We start from the raw sequence: 17,353 nt of genomic DNA, 5'->3' as shown, positions 1-17,353 counted from the left end.
TGTAGCGAGCAGCTTTGTAAAGCATGTTTTGTCAAAAAGACGTATATAAAATTTCAAACCCGGGGCTCAATAGGGGCTAATCCGGCCTTGACCGCAAACGCATACCAAATTTTTGCAAAACCAACGTGAATCCGTATAATTATCTATTAATGTATATGGATATAACAATACAGATATCCTGTAATCATTTACCTATATCACTATCACGATTAAAGATATAATGGTTGTTATCTCGTCGGATACGTGTATAACGCATTTTATAAGTTAGCAAAATTGATATATTTAAAAGGTCTTATAGAAAAATCCTATAATTGTTTTATTTTTTTGCGTATGATCCCTGAGTATACTCATTTAATGAAAGACCGGTTGAACTATACTCAGATAACCTTATTGAGTTAGTATGGATTATTATGGTTAGGGTTGCACCCTCTGCGAAAAAAGTCTGGACACGCCTATGAGGAGAATCTATTAGTCCATCAATAAGACGTCTTAGAAAAGTCAAATTAGTTTCAAGTCATCTGTCAGCTAAAGTTTGCATGTCAAGTTAGTATAAAACTGTTGAATAATCATGCATTGGGTGATCATTTTTCAGTGCATATGCCGCAAAGTTAAGAAATTTACGTTGAACACGTTCAACTTGATTTCTACCGCAAGAAGTACTTGGATCCCACACCGTATTCCAATATTGATCTCACAAACGCACAATATATTTTATAGGAATTACTAATTTAAATTCACTATAAATTATTTTGATAAACCTAATGTTTTTAATGCTTTACTACACATACTATCTAAATGAGCATGAAAATTTAACTCGCGATCAAAAACTATACTTAAGTCAGTATTCGTATTACCCGCATACAACGTAGAATGTATTATTAACTATGACTTATCATTTTTTTTTTTTAATTATTAACTAACTTTTTTTAGGTTTATATCGTGCTCAATTGTCTTAGAGCTTAATTTTCGCAGCGCTCAAGTTTCGTGCGCTCAATAGTCTTCGCCCAATTGTCGTGCGCTCAATTTTCTGCGCTCAATTGTCGTGAACCCGTATCCCTAAATTTGTTCAAGTTTATTCACATTTAAATAGTCATTAGGTATTGATTATGCATAAAAAATGTAAAATCACAAATGAATAAGAAAATATAAGGGAAGGAATCCATTTAGAAAAATTAATCGTTTTAATAATTTATATTAATATAAGGGATTATTTAAAATTAGTTCATATTAATATCTTATGTCAATACATTTTAGATAATAATGAATAATAATAATCAAAATATTTATATTTCTTAACATATATCTCTCCTGTTAAAATTAATTATCTTTAAATAAAACGACTAATTTTTCACAATATATTCCTTCCTTTATTTTTTCATATACAGTCGCAATTTTATTAACTTTGTATATACCTGATGATGAGTTTTTAATTAGAAACCGATTTACTTTACAAATATAATAATACTCTAGGCTAAGCTTTTATTACTTAGTATAGGTAAACTATTTCTTTATTTCTTTATATATTAATTAAAACATTTTGTTTTATTTTTTTTTTCATAACGAAACATCATTTATTTTTTACATACAAAATATTTTAGAATAAATTACCTTTGAAGGGCTATGAAGAAAAATGATATTAGTCAATATTTCAAAACTTGTCAATATTCCTTTTTTCTTAATATTTGTTCAAAAAATTGCAGTTTTAAAGTTTTAGGACTTAAAAAACTCAGAGATTAGGTACAAAATAATTTAAAAAATGTATTTTGGTAATTCAAAAATTTTTGATAAAATTACTTAAAGAAAAAATAAATTTTTAAAAGAAATTACAAGATAATATAATTATTAAATTTTTTTCTTTTCTTAACTATTATCGTTTTTCCCCTAAACCCTTCGTTTAATTTAAGTGACATCAGTTACGGGCCCTTTAATTTTAGAATTAAATTGTAGGGCTCCTTTTACAACATTTCGGGGGGTGTCTGGGCACACTCAGCACCATCCGTTCTCACGCCTATAATTATACTAGCTTATGTTTTATACTTACAGAAATTAGATATAAATTTAATAACTATCGATTCATCGACTGTCTAAAATTGTTCTAGAAAATATTGACGGTTATAGTATGTAGTTAATAACAGTCACGGGATTTAGGCACTAAGACTAAGTTCTTCGTTTTATGAGAGAGTTGACACTCGTATTTATTCTTTCCTATGTAGAATAAAAGAAATTGAAAAATGATTCTATTTGAAGGTCGGTTCACTATAATAATATTTCCCACGGTTTAAGATATACCTATAGTATTACCTATATAATCATATATCTACGTACTTACTACTGATATCAGTATAATATATACCAGCTACACAATTATATTATGATAATGTTCCTACAATAATCGATGTTATATTTATAATAGTGGGGACCACGATGTCTCCTAATGTGATAAATTTACATAGTTTAAACACTATAAATCTCTAGTCTACAAATATTATATCATTGTATATTACCAACATAATTGATCGATAATGTACTAAACTGTTATAAATTAAATTCAGTAGGTACCTGTTAGTTATATGACATTAGTCTACTGCAACGTTAGATAACATCTCATTTTAAAACCAATTAATATTAAATTTAAACATTTACATGGAAATGGCGAATCCAAACGTGGAAGTATTATTTAATCAGGTAATACTATAATTTACATTAATAATTTTAGTGTATGTAATCACTAGGGCTAGGGACTTCATGCCCTTAAAAACCTTAAAATATGTATGCATTTATGCCCTAAAGAATCAATAAATATGCTATTAAAATATGTATTTAAAAAAATTATATTTGTAATAAGTAATTAAATAAAAACATTTTATTAGTAATAAATTTAATAATATTTTTATATATGATAGATATGATGATCTGAGATAATTTTTTCTTTTTTTCAAATTTTTTTTTCATCTTACATTGAGTTTTTATCTAAAACAAAATACTTAAAATAGTTTTAAAAATAAATTAAATTTAAAACATTTTTTTTATTTTTAATATAGTTATAATTCTTCTAACCTTGAGCATTACATTGGACTATAAGATATTTTCTTAAGTTGGAAAATTTAAATGACTGCCTGTTATCAGCCAAAATAATTTTATATTTAGAAAAGGAACGTTACACGTCTACGGAACTTATTGGTGCAAACTTAAAAAATCGTAGGTCACTACTATCTGCAGGCAATCTATCCATAGATTCATTTTTCCATTTAAAATGTTCGACATTTTTTGTAGTTAGCCTTAGTTTGTGCAGATTCTTCAATTTTTGCAGAATGTATACGTTTTTTATAGTTTTAATTATTTTAATGCATTCAATTAGTGCACCAATAAGACACTTTGATGTCCAAGTTACGAGATATATGAAGAAATAAATCATAATTTTTTTTTATAAAATTTAAAAACTTACTCCTTCATATGAATAATTGTCAAATATGCATTTATAAAATGAAAAATGGTCAAATATGCAAAATATGCAACTATAAATTTTAAATATAAACTTGTATTGCTTTGAAACAAATTTATATATTACTTAGCTATATTTTTGATAATTATTTAAAAACATGCAAGTTCCTAGAAGTCCCGAGCCTTATTAATCACTATACTATGTAAAACATACATACTACATAATGATTACAATTTAAATACTATTTTTATGGAAACGTCATTCCTCCTTTTAATATTTGTTACATTTAAAGAAAAGATTTATATGAACTACACAAGAAAAATTCCTTAAAAAAATATGGTTTAATGCATTCATGACAGATTTTTTATAAAAATATCATTAAAAAAATGCTCTTAATATGATTTACAAAATTGAAAAATTTTGTTTTGTTATTATATAAATTCTTATTTTTATTAATTATTCGTATAATTTTATTAATAATCTTCTCCTATATTTTTTTTTAACTGGTTAATTATTTCCAAAAAATGAATATATAATTTACATAGAATACGTTATAATTTTTCTTTGTGTTCCATGTGAATAAATTAACATTAACTATATTTTTATAAACATTTATCCATTTATATATAAAAATTATTTAAAAATATTAAAATGCACTAAAAAAGTCAAAAATATTCTAGAGTAAAAATTTTTAAAAATGCATAAATATACAAAATTAATATTATATTTTTCAATTCCTTGATGTATGAATTGAACTTTGTACTTGGAAATCAATGTTTTCAAACATTCAAAAAAAAATTCAATTTGAATTCAAATTCGTTCCCTAGGTATAATGAAGTAGCCTAAGGTTATATGTTTTGATAGCAATTATTCTCAAACCTCAATTATTAAAATTTAGAGTTCATGAATTCTGTAGTAATGGCTTAAAGAACTAAGGTATACATCAAACAATAAAAAATATAATTATTTATATGGAATTTTGTAAAATATGAAATAATAAATATTAAAGGTAAATAACATTTATTTCATCCATAATTTATACATTTTTTTAAATAAATGTACAATTCACCCTTTAGGGAAGTTAATTTTTAATTTGTATACACTGAACATCTATTGGACATTTATTCGGATATGAATGATAACTTTATGTTTAGTACTAATAACAGTTAACAATTATGCAATAAATCTGTATTATAAAAATTTATTATTTACAATAATCTATACATTTTTAGATATTTATTAACAACAAATTTGTTAGCTCAGTCAGTGGAAAAACATTTCCTACTATCAATCCTGCAAATAAAAAGATAATTGCCAATGTTGCCGAAGGGGATCAGGTAAGTTATTCATTAAACTAATCTTACATAAAATTATCGATATCTAATTATTAAATATAAATAAAAAACAATTTATAAAAATATACTCCTTTTTTATTTTCATGCAATTTCTAATCATGCAGGTTAAAATTACTCTAATTTACTGTAAAATAAACTTTAATTTATAATCACCTGATAACATAACATTCAGACATTCAATGGAACAAGAATTATAAGAGAAATTGGAAAAATTCTAAGAAAAATAAATTAGATGGTTATAGATAATGGAAAAAATTAATTATAAAATAAAATATAACATTTTTGAAACAACGATTCTCAACAAAGTCTACCAGATTTAATTTATGAGCGAATAACTGAAGAAAAGTCTTCATTATTGAACTTATTATTAATTGGCAAATAATGGTACATCATATTTTCAATATTTGCTGAAGTAAGCAAAATGTTGAACGGTTCGATAGCTATTTATAGGCTTATAAGTTATAGCGTTGATTATAGAATAATTGATTGTAATAATTAATGGTTTTAGTTACATTATCTTATTAGTCCATACCATTAATAAAACCACTTTTCAATGTTTCTTATAATTATGTATATTGTTATTTATGTGATTTAGATTCAGGGCCAGCGTTAGGGGGGTATAGGGGATTTTACACCCCCCACTCGGCAAATTTGATTGTATCTAATCGGCACAATTACAATTTAAATAGCGGTCGTCAAATTGTTTTTCGTAAAATGAAAAATACAAAAACATGTCGATGTAAATAATTTATCATTTATTGTATTTTCGTATCTATGAAGATAAGGGACTGTCGACTGAAATATGAAATTAGGAATTACCATTGAACATTTAAATGTCTATGTGTTGTTGTGAATAGTATACAAATATATTTATTAATAGGTTATGTGTACATTATTGTACATTGCTTATCATTTTACTAATCGCTCGGGCCCGACGCATAGACGTAGAGTACAAAGCATTTTATTGTGGTGAACCATTTCCTAGCTACTCAATATAAAGTACTAATTTCTAAATTAGCTAATTTATTTTATAATGAATGATTTTGAAAAAGAAAAACGCAAAAGGAAGAGGATAAAACTTGAGTGCTTGTCTTGTGGTAGTACATTTGATGACGACTACCGTCGAAAGCACGAAAAACAAGTGCACAACGGAGCAAAGGTTAAGGTGAAACACCATAGAGCAGCAAATAATCCGTTCGTACATGCTCGGTTGAATTTCGAACGAAAGGTATTATAATTATACGATATCTGAAAATAATTAGAGTAGAATAGTGTTTGTACATTATTGATACGTATTTATGAAACTATTGAAACTAGGTAGGTAGGTACCCTTCATAATAAAATTCATTTTGAATTATACTTAATGTGTTTTAAAAAAAAAGCGGATCTAATAAAATATACTAAATAGGTAAGGTTAGGTACCTGTATATATGTAGCAGTGATTTATACTTTGATTTTGAAGTGTTTGTACTACTTACCTAATAATAATTTTTTTTTTAACATTTAATAAAATATATACAATCTGTAAAACAGTTTACAATAAGCATACGAGCGCAATATAGTAAATATGGGTTTGAATGCTTGAGGCAAGTTAGATGATTAAAATTGTATACGTAAAACATAGGCGCAAATAGCGTTTGAGATTTGGGGGGGGCTGAAGCCCTAGGTACTGAATTTTACATCATAAACTATAATAATACTAAAAAGGCTTAAAAAAAATCAGAAAATGTTTGGGAGGGCTATTGAAGTGTTTGGGGGGGGCTTAGCCCCTAAAGCCCCCCCCTATTTGCGCCTATGACGTAAAATTAATACACACACGCATCTGACGCATCATGTATAAATACATATATTGTATGTATCTACTTATTATACATGTTTATTTATTTATTGTTATGGTATATTTACAACTCATCCTTTTAAGTAGGATAAATTAATTAGTAAAAATTATAAATAAAATTAAATAACCAATGTTATAGAAAAATGAAAATAATACAGACATAAGTACAAAAACATCGGAAAATGAAGTTGGTCAACTATTATCTGAGTCGTTTGATGTAGATAAAAATAAAATCGATTTTGACTCAAGTTTAAAATATGACAAATTAGAATTACTTCCTGCTCAGTTGGACAAATGTAGTGAATATATAAAATCATCTATTGTGAATACAGATCATGAAATATTATTAGTCAAATTGCAAAAAACTGATATTTTTGATAATTTAACGTGTTTTCCGGAAAAAAAAGACGATACGAGTGATACAACTAAAGATGAAACGTGGGTTACTTGTGCAGGAATTTTCGAGTCATTACTCTGTGATTTGAATATCTGCACTGATCTATTGAACAAAATTAAAAGTGATACAGTTCCTAATCCTATAGCTTTTTTAGTTGAAAGTGTTGACATTATTTCTTTATTTAAAACGAAAGCAACAGAATATATTAATTATGCAATAAATGTATTAGCTAAAGAACTTCCTTCTGAACAGCCCGAACTCAATTTATCCACATTACCACAAGATAATATTATTGATAATTTATTAGACCACGATCCCGGAAAATGAGGAAAGATTGAATCAAGTTCTCAAAGAAATTACTTATTGAGTTTAGGACCTTTTCAACCAAAATTGGTAAAATTCTCCATTAATATTGATATTTCTGAAAGTAAACAAAAACAATTTTGTTCAAATTGGTATAAAGAGTATCCATACTTAGAATATAGTATATTTAATGATTCGACATATTGTTATATTTGTGGTTTATTTCCAAGTGGGCCTAATCGATCATTTGCTGATCCTGTGTGGTCAATAACTGGAATAAGACATTGGCATAAAATGAAATCTCACGGAACAAAAAAGCCGGGAAAGCTTGAATAACATTTTACTTCGAATGCTCATAAAGCTGCATTAAGCGACTATAGTAATTTTGTTTTGCATTCTAACCACATAGACAATTTGTTAAATAAAAAACACCGAGAAAACGCCATACATTTTTCAAAGCAAAAAGAATATCATAAGGCTGTAATAAGAATTTTATTTGACGTATCCCGTACACTAGCTGACAAGGACTAGCTTTTAGAGGCGATAGTGACGAAAAAAATGGAAATTTTTATCAGATTGATTTGCTCATATCACGTCACAATTCAACTATGAAAACATGGTTAAATGACTCTTCTTTTCGACGATACCACTCAACCTATCTAAGTCATGACTCTCAGAATGAATTTATACATTTATTAGCTAAAGAAACAAAAAATAACATAATTGAAGAAGTTAAAGAAGCTAGCATGTATTCAATCATGGCTGATACAACGCCTGATTTATCACATAAAGATCAATTAAGTGTCTGCTTACGTTATATTAACTCGAAAGCTGAAGTTTGTGAATGTTTGATTGCTATTGATGAAATTGTCGATAAAACTGGAAAAGGTATAGCAAGTAAAATATCAGATGTTTTGTCCCAAAATTCACTTGATTTGAATAACATTGCGTTCCAGTCGTACGATTTTGTAAGTAGCATGTCCGGTAAAAATCTAGGTACACAAGCTATGCTATCAAGAATTGTTGGACACAACATACCTTTCATACCTTGTCAAGCACATCGTACAAATACATTTATTGAACATAGTTGTTCTGCTAGCACCAAAATTATTCTTTTTTTTCAGTATTAGAAAGTTTATATGTATTTTTTACTTCAAGTACTAAGCGTTATTTTTATTTAAACAATAAATTATTGGAAATTGATATCAAATTAAAGTTACGTAATTTATCGATGACACGGTGGACTGCACGTGCTGAATCGATTAAGGCTGTTTGGGTTTTATTTGAATATATACTAGACGTATTGAAAGAATTAATTAATGATACAAACGTTGATTCTAATGCAGATTTTAATAAGTTTCACAGACAATGAAATTTACCAAAAAAAATTGACTGTAATTCTTCTACACAAGCAATATTTAATTTACAAACATTTTATAGGAAAGAATTTAAAGAGGTATTGGATTTGTTAATTAATGAATCTGCTACTAATTTAAGAGATTGTTTTAAAATAGTTGAACCAATATTTAAAGTATTGAGTATACCAATAAAAAGTGATATTAGAACTGAAGATGTCAAAAAAGCTTGTGAATTATTTCCACCTTCATACGAAGCTTCATTTGTTACTGATTACGATGCTATATTATGTCAAATAAACATACTTCGTCATAAAACGGAACATGAAAATACATTGGAGAAGGTTTTGAATGTTTCTGAATCTTTGAAAACTCTTGTTCCTGTAGCAAATTCACTTTGTCGATTAAGTTTTACAGCCCCCATGACAACAGCCTCTAATGAACGTTCGTTTAGTAAACTAAAAATTATTAAAAACTACCTTCGTACAATAATGGCAGTAAATAGACTTGATGACCTCATGATTTTAAAACTTGGCCAAAGATATAGTTGATAACTTAAATTTGGAAGATCTTATAATCAATTGGGCTGCATTAAAAGAACGTCGAATCAAAATTTAATTTTTTTTTTTTTATATCTATAGAAGTGTGAACTATACATTTAAATACGTTTGTTAGTTACTTATAAATTATAATTTTAATAGGATGTTTTTTTAAACTAGGAAAGTTTCTCTTAAATAAATTTAATTTTGTTTTTATTTGTCATAAACTGAAAAAGTATTTTAAAAAAAATTAACTTATTATATAATCTTGTTTATTATTAGTTATTTACACATAACAATGTATTTACAAAAAGGTCTCATTAAATTCAGGTAAGTAAAATAAATATTTAAGTCGGCATTTTATTATTTTGACACCCCTCCTTATGAATAATTTTTCACGCCGGCCCTATTTAGATTGTATCAATCAAACTAATTTCACCATTAATTATGTAATCCTGTGCACATATAAAAATAGATTGACAAGATTATAGTTAAGTTTTGAGATATTTTTTAAACAATCCTGTCAGAAACTAATTTAAAAATTAAGTATAGATTTGAGCAAACGTATACTTCCATGTGATTTTTATTCATATTACCTAAGAAATAATACTTCTTATTACCATTAATTCTTCTTTTTTCTCGTATTAAACTCTATGATTGGCTTCGCAGTCGGACACGCACTCTCCACTCTTCCCTTTTTTTCAGCTAACTTCTTCAGATATGTATAGATAAATATTTTGTTATCAGAGATCATTTGTTCGACATATTAAATTATTGGACATTGACGGTCTTTCTAAAATTCAATTTTCCCTTCTATTCGTTGGTATGGTGTTTTATTCAACTCACTCGTAGTATTTCAAAACTTTGAGGATTTGTTGTTCTGCCTTCTTTGGTGTCTAAGTTTTGCAGCAGTCTAGTGCGAACCATTAACCGCGATACACGTAATTAAAAGTTGCCCGATCCTTTTACTCACGCCAGCCGTTTACTTTTTTGTACATACAAGTATGATACCTCATTAGAATCATTTAAAAAAAAGTACACCAAAAAAGTACAACTTAAAAAAATTTGGTTGACCCTAAAATTATCTATTCGAAAAAAATCTGATAATTTCAATTAATAATTTTCATGTTATATCATTATCGACACATAATTTCATTTTTTCGTACACAGTCAAGACTTTCCGACCCGGGCGGCAGTCATTATAATTTCATATCTAACAGATAAACAATTTATGACGAACAAACAAAATTTATCTGCACACCGCTCTAATAATAATAATGGCTCCAAAACGTAATCATAAATAATAATAACCCGAATAAGGCCACCACTCGCAACGCACGTATACAGAGCACCTCAAGTGAATCTGTCTTCTCAACTTCAGAATTTTGCAATAAAAACAAAAACGAATTCGAAATGGTTAAAGACAAAGCCAAACGCCATATATCTTTCTCCAGCTCTTCGGGGAAAAAAAAAAGAATAAGAAATACAAATAATTATTTATCTCTTCTAACCGCTACACCATAATTGTTGTGGACGACGACTCGGAACTGGATAATCACACCCAAAATCACACAACAAATTCTAGTACAGAGCAAGAAAAAAACTCACTTCCACCTCCTATAATAGTTCGCGGTGTTAAAGACTTTTCAAGTGTAAGAGCTGAACTATTAGACATAGTTAGTTCCGATAACTTCTATAGCAACAATAAACAATCTAAAAATTCAACCTAGGAATCCCGACGTATATAGAGCAATTATACATTTTCTAAAAGACGCAGAGGCCGAGTTCCATACGTATCAAATGAAAGATGATAAAGCATTCAGAATCGTCCTACGAAAACTACATCCTACTACAGTACCAATTGAAATCAAAACTGCAATAATAGAAATTGGTTTCTCTGTTCGCTCAGTCACGAACGTTCTTAGCAACACTGAAAAAAATTAAATTACCCCTTTTCTTTGTGGACCTTGAACCATCCGAAATAAACAAAATATCTTCAGGGTCAACATCTTACTAAATACGATAATAAAAATAGAAGAAGGATTCGGGCCACTTTGCAAAGAACCAGATATCCCTCAAATAAAATAATTTTTAACAAACTATGCACAACTCTAAAAAGAGAAGTAGCTAAACAACGCGTTGCAACGTTCTGATGATTTTATTAAATATACTACCTTGTTATCAGAAAAAGACGGTTCACTTTGGAGAGCTACTCGAAAAATATTCAAACATAAATCAACCATTTCTCCATTAAAAAAACAAGATGGAAACTAGGCAATAAATGACACTGAAAAAACTGAAAAAAAATAAAAATAAAATAATACAACTATAATAAATATTCCCGCTGAAGTATTTTCAGTGGACAACCTCTTTAATTCACGCATTTCATACAAAATAATATTAGTGTTATATATAAGTAGGAACTATTGTATGCTTATACTTACAATTAATCACTATACTATTGTTTATTTCTATACTCCCCTATGCTTACTGTACCATATGCGTTCAGATTGTATAATTCTCTAATTAATAATTAAAAAAAAAAAAAAAGGATTCGCAGCTGTTATTAATTATAAAATATAATATTCCATAATCAATGCTATTACTTATAATTTACTCAACTGAACAAATGTAGTGAATATTATTTTATGTGAGGAGTTAATAGGCTATATTAATGTGACGATACTTAAAAAATATTCTATGTTTTTTTAGCTCCTTGCTGAGCCATTTTGAACGTTAAAAAATTGCTCATTTTAAAACGCACTATAATATGTGAGAAGATAAGATTGGTTTATTATATTATAGGCTGATATCGACTTGGCAGTTAATGCAGCAAGAACTGCGTTTCAACCAGGTTCTGAGTGGCGCTCGATGGACGCATCTGCTCGGGGCAAATTAATTTATAAATTATCCGAATTGATAAATCAAAACAAATATCATTTGGCTAACTTAGAGTCATTAGACACTGGTAAACCATTCAGCAACTCGTTAATAGAAGTGGAAACCACTGTTTCATTTTTTCAATATTATGCTGGATTTGCTGACAAAATTCATGGAAAAACCATACCAGCAGGTACATAAATAATATTTTTATATCATACAAATAGTTTTTCAAATATTTATTTACTATTAGAATAAAATTTACTTGCTTTTTATGTTTTCCACAAACTATTAAATTAGTATGTTATTATATAGATGGGCCTCATTTTTCCTTCACAAAACTTCAACCCATTGGAGTCGTTGGACAAATTATACCATGGAACTATCCAATTTTGATGTTGGTTTGTAAGTGGGGAGTAGCTCTTGCCGCTGGATGTACAATTGTATTAAAACCAGCTGAACAGACTCCTCTTACTGCTTTGCATATCGCAGCACTGACGAAAGAAGTAAAGTCGGATACACAACTATAAACTGTAAAACTATCATTTACAACTTCTTATCATTATAGGCAGGATTTCCCGATGGAGTTATTAATGTTGTTCCCGGGTACGGTCCAACGGCGGGTAAAGCTATAGCTAGCCATCCAGACATAAACAAAGTGACTTTTACTGGATCAACGGAAGTAGTAGAGATCAATTCAAGGTCTTTTTTTCTTTGTATAATTTATAATTAAAATTTAATTAGGTTGGAAAATTAATAATGGAAGAAGCTGCCAAATCCAATTTAAAACGTGTTACATTAGAACTAGGTGGAAAAAGTCCTCTCGTAATATTCGATGATTTTGATGGTAAAATATGTTTTCGAAGTTTAATTTGAAATTTGATTTCAAATTAGTATTAATAACATATTATAAATATAAGTATTGTTTTTAAAATTATTCATATATCATATTTCAATCATCGACTATTATGTAAATAGTTGACGAAGCTGCTGATATTGCTCATGACGCGGTGTTTACCAACATGGGACAAAATTGTTGTTCAGCTTCTAGAACATTTGTTCAAGAAGGTATTTATGATAAATTTGTCGAAAAAGCCACAAAACTTGCATCCAACAAAAAAATTGGCGATCAGTTTGATCCCGATACACAAGTATGGCCTTTAGTAAGTCTAAAACGTTTCATTAATTTTTTTTGTTGTGTGTTGCATAAAATAAATATTTTACATAATGTTTATAAAATTATTTTCCAGTTATGCGTTTGAACGTGTAATATTAACTGTTATTATAATGACATTTATAGATCGATGAAAGTCAGTACAATAAAGTCTTAAGCATGATTGAAAGCGGTAAAAAGGAAGGAGCTAAATTGGAAACTGGTGGATGTAAAGTGGGCAATACAGGATATTTCGTACACCCAACAGTATTTTCTAATGTGACTGATGATATGATAATTGCTAAAGAAGAAGTTAGTTAACAGATATGTACAGGTTTCAATCTGTAACAAATATGAATTCTTTGTATACATACTACAGTTAATGAAAGCATATCATTGATATTTGAGCATATCGTTCCCTTAAAAATAACACTAACATTGATTTTATAAAATATACATCAAACATGTATAACATGTATAAACAGGCCCACATTTAAAAATGATGTACCCCCGGGTATATAATGTATGCCCCCCCAAAAAAATAAATAATAATAATATAACACTTATTATTTCGTCCATAATCAAGATTCTTTAATATTAAACTATAACTTATAAATAAAAGTCGTTTAATACTTTTTTTAATTAACAAATTAAACAAATTATAACATAATAAATTTTTATTTTTCATGTGGTACATCATTTTTAAAATTAATTTTGCTAAAATATTTTACCACCCCTGAGATTTAACGCCCCCGGGCATGTGACTACCCGTGCCCCCCCTAAATACAGGCCTGTGTATAAATGTAACTTTAACTTTCATAATCAGGGCTGTGCTAATCAGGTGTGCAAAGTGTTAAAAATACAAGGGTGGCTTTATAAATAAAATTCCAGAAAAATAAATTATAACAATTACTTTTGCAGTGATAATTTATTACAAACATAATATATAAAATATATTAATATTAAATATACAGACTCAAAATTATTTTAAAAAACACTGGTTAAAAAATCTGTGAACAATGTTCAGATACACAATTTGAGGGGGAAGAAGTAGCAAATTTGTTTATATAACATAGGTGGCTAAATAGTACAAATTATACTTTTAAACTACCTATAGGAAGGGCTGATACTAAAAAGGCTAAAACGGTACTTAACATTAAGTCAAAACACGTATTTAAAACTAGGACTTTGTGGCAACAAAACTCATCCGGTTGGAATCAATTTAAATAATTAATTTTTACAAAATGTTGTCCCACTTTAACGTATTTATTATCTTAATTTTCGATAAATGACTAAATTGAATACATTTAATTTTAATTTAGTCATAAATAAAACAAGGACTCCTCTTAGCAAGTCAGCTTTGATTTCGTAAACTAATTTATAATAAAATTAAACAAATATTATATTTATATTTAATTTTAGATATTTGGGCCTGTTCAACAAATTATAAAATTTAAAACATTGGACGAAGTTATCAAACGAGCAAATGAAACTAAATATGGATTAGCTGCTGGGGTATTAACTAAGGATATAAGCACTGCATTGAAGTATATGGAAAACGTGGATGCTGGTATAGTTTGGTAATTAATAAATTATATTTTATAATAAAAATTAATTATTTGAAGTTAAGATTTTCTTTAAGTATTTACTATACAACCCAGTGGCGTAACCAATGGTTGGCTGAGGAGTAACCAATGGTTGGCTGAGGAGCCCTTCAGCTCCCTCCCCCCGAAATGTAAAGAAAATTATATTAATGTCTATGAAAATCGCTAGAAAAGAAAAAATATTTAAAAATTTTAGTATTAACACTTTACTATCTATCTGTGGTAGTAGGCAGTGGCGTCGACTTGTATTTATATTTATTAGGGCAAAGTATAAAAATTTGTTAATACCACCATCCAAAAAGAGCAAAATAATGACAGGCTATATGATTGAATGAATATATTTTAAATTTAACCATCATAGCTTTAGCATTTTTTTTTTTATTGTTTGGTATTTTTAGTAACTCATTTTGTGGAAACGCCGAACAGCCAACAGCCTGCACTAATAAGTCTATTTTAGAACATGATTGTATTTATTGTTAAATGTACCGCTTAAAACACATAATAATAATAATATAAATTATGATCAAGTAAAATTTCTCATATTATCTATTCATAAAGTCATTGAAATTTCACATGATCAAATATTTGATACGTTTGTTAACAGCGGAAAGACTTAAAGGTTAAAATAGTCGTTTCAATTTTTTGTCATTTAATAATAAAATTAATTAAATAGGTATTGTTAATTATTTTTATTTATCATATTATATTCATGTTTATTAAGTAGGGGTTTGTTTTATTACATAAAATGTTGGTCTATTATATTATCAGAGGCGGATTTCCCATTAGGCACTGTAGGCAGCTGCCTAGGATGGCAAAATTTGGGGGCGGCTAATTCTGTAGTGTTTTATTAGAAAACATCAAACGTATGCAAAAAAAAAAAAAAAAAAAATTGGAAAATTATTTACTTTATATTTATGAAAAATAATTGTATAATAATGCATTTATGTGCATTTTGTTAATATATTATTGTCGGAATTTCGGGGAAAAATAAATACCCCCACTGTCACACTATATTACTAATTCGACTGTATTAATAATCCTATGCTGCTATTATGAAAATCTGTTTTTAATAAAATTTGGTGGACATCCATTGACATTTTTTCGAAGTAGACTAATTAATAAAAGCGAAAAAATAGTCTTAACATTCAAATGGATATAGGTACATATGCTTATATATTTAATATTTAGATTAAGTATTTCGAAAGGCGTAATATAATTTCTTCGCCTATTATAGGGGCGGCAAATTTTTGGTGCCTATAGCCGTAAAAAAAAAAGATAAATCCGCCTCTGTATATTATGCCCTATTCAGTGCTTGACTTGGCAAAATTAAAGAAGGATGACTCTGTTTAATAATAATAGCGTCTCCAAGACTAGTTAAGCGTTATAATTATAACGTAATAATAATAGAGGGACGCTATAATTTCTGAAAATTAGTTGGAGTACTCTGTCCCAATGCGTCCTCCCTCAAGCGCTGGTCCAATTAAAAAAAAAATTCATTGCTATTTTTATTATTTTTTTTTTTTTTTTAATAAATAATACATGTAAAATAATTTATTTTATTTAACTATAAAATACAATATTCAAAGTATTTAAAGTATATAAGAGTATTATTAAATCAATATATATTAAGGGTTATAGGAACCAAAATCTAAAATATAACTTTGACATCCGCATGTTAAACTTATGGATGAACCTATCTAAACCACCACTGTGTAAAAATTGATAGGCCCCCCTGAAGAAAATCCTGACTACGTCACTGATACAATTTCTAAGTCAAGGTTAAGTTAGTTCACCTGCAGTTCATATAAAAAATACATATTTTGACATTTAAAACCCATGAAGATAGTTGCATACGTATTGTTTATATGTAAATATAATCTTAAATTAAAGTTATTTTTTTTACCTACCTATTTAAAATTAAAATGTTGCATTGAATGATAAAAGTATTTTTGTTGTATATTTATTTTTACTAAAAAAATAATTAATGAATAAATTGATGTGCAAGGTCTTCAACAATTTGACTAATTTGTTTTTACAAAATATATGTTACATTAGTAATGAATCAGATGTATATCGTATGTATAATAACAAACTTTCAACATTATTAGGGTTAACTGTTATCTTTCCTTCACTCCACAAGCTCCATTTGGAGGATTCAAACAATCAGGATTTGGAAAAGAACTGTAATATTTTTGAATTACTATAAGTCATCAATAAATACATAATTAATAATTATTTATTTACAGGGGAGAAGATAGTTTCAAGGACTATTTAGAAATAAAAACCGTCACAATTAGAAAATAAGATTCGTCTTCCGTTTAAATATTAATAATAAATCTAATATTTAAAATTATATTACAAATTATAACTTATTTGAATTTTGTTTGACATGTTTCTAACATGACTTTTTTTTTTTTATTTATTTTGAAAATTTACAATTTGTATTACGAAAACACAATAAGTAAATGTGGTAGTGTGTACAACAAAA

General features: G+C 27.7%; 1 protein-coding gene across 1 annotated transcript; it reads left to right on the top strand.

The window, feature by feature from the left end:
* The first annotated feature begins 2,505 nt into the window (after nt 1–2,505).
* LOC112693634 (retinal dehydrogenase 1-like) lies at nt 2,506–17,218 on the top strand. Its single transcript, XM_025568796.1, has 11 exons — nt 2,506–2,685; nt 4,675–4,779; nt 12,034–12,301; nt 12,424–12,614; nt 12,677–12,790; nt 12,853–12,955; nt 13,087–13,271; nt 13,409–13,573; nt 14,684–14,841; nt 16,974–17,048; nt 17,112–17,218. Exons 1-11 carry the CDS (start codon nt 2,644–2,646, stop codon nt 17,167–17,169), a joined length of 1,464 nt encoding a protein of 487 aa, XP_025424581.1. The 5' UTR covers nt 2,506–2,643; the 3' UTR covers nt 17,170–17,218.
* The last annotated feature ends 135 nt before the right edge of the window (nt 17,219–17,353 follow it).

This window comes from Sipha flava, unplaced genomic scaffold (genome assembly GCF_003268045.1).
Source record: "Sipha flava isolate LNK unplaced genomic scaffold, YSA_version1 89_pilon_pilon, whole genome shotgun sequence".
Lineage (NCBI taxonomy): Eukaryota > Metazoa > Arthropoda > Insecta > Hemiptera > Aphididae > Sipha > Sipha flava.
Note: the sequence above shows the minus strand (reverse complement) of the source record. Positions and strands in the feature narration are given on the sequence as shown.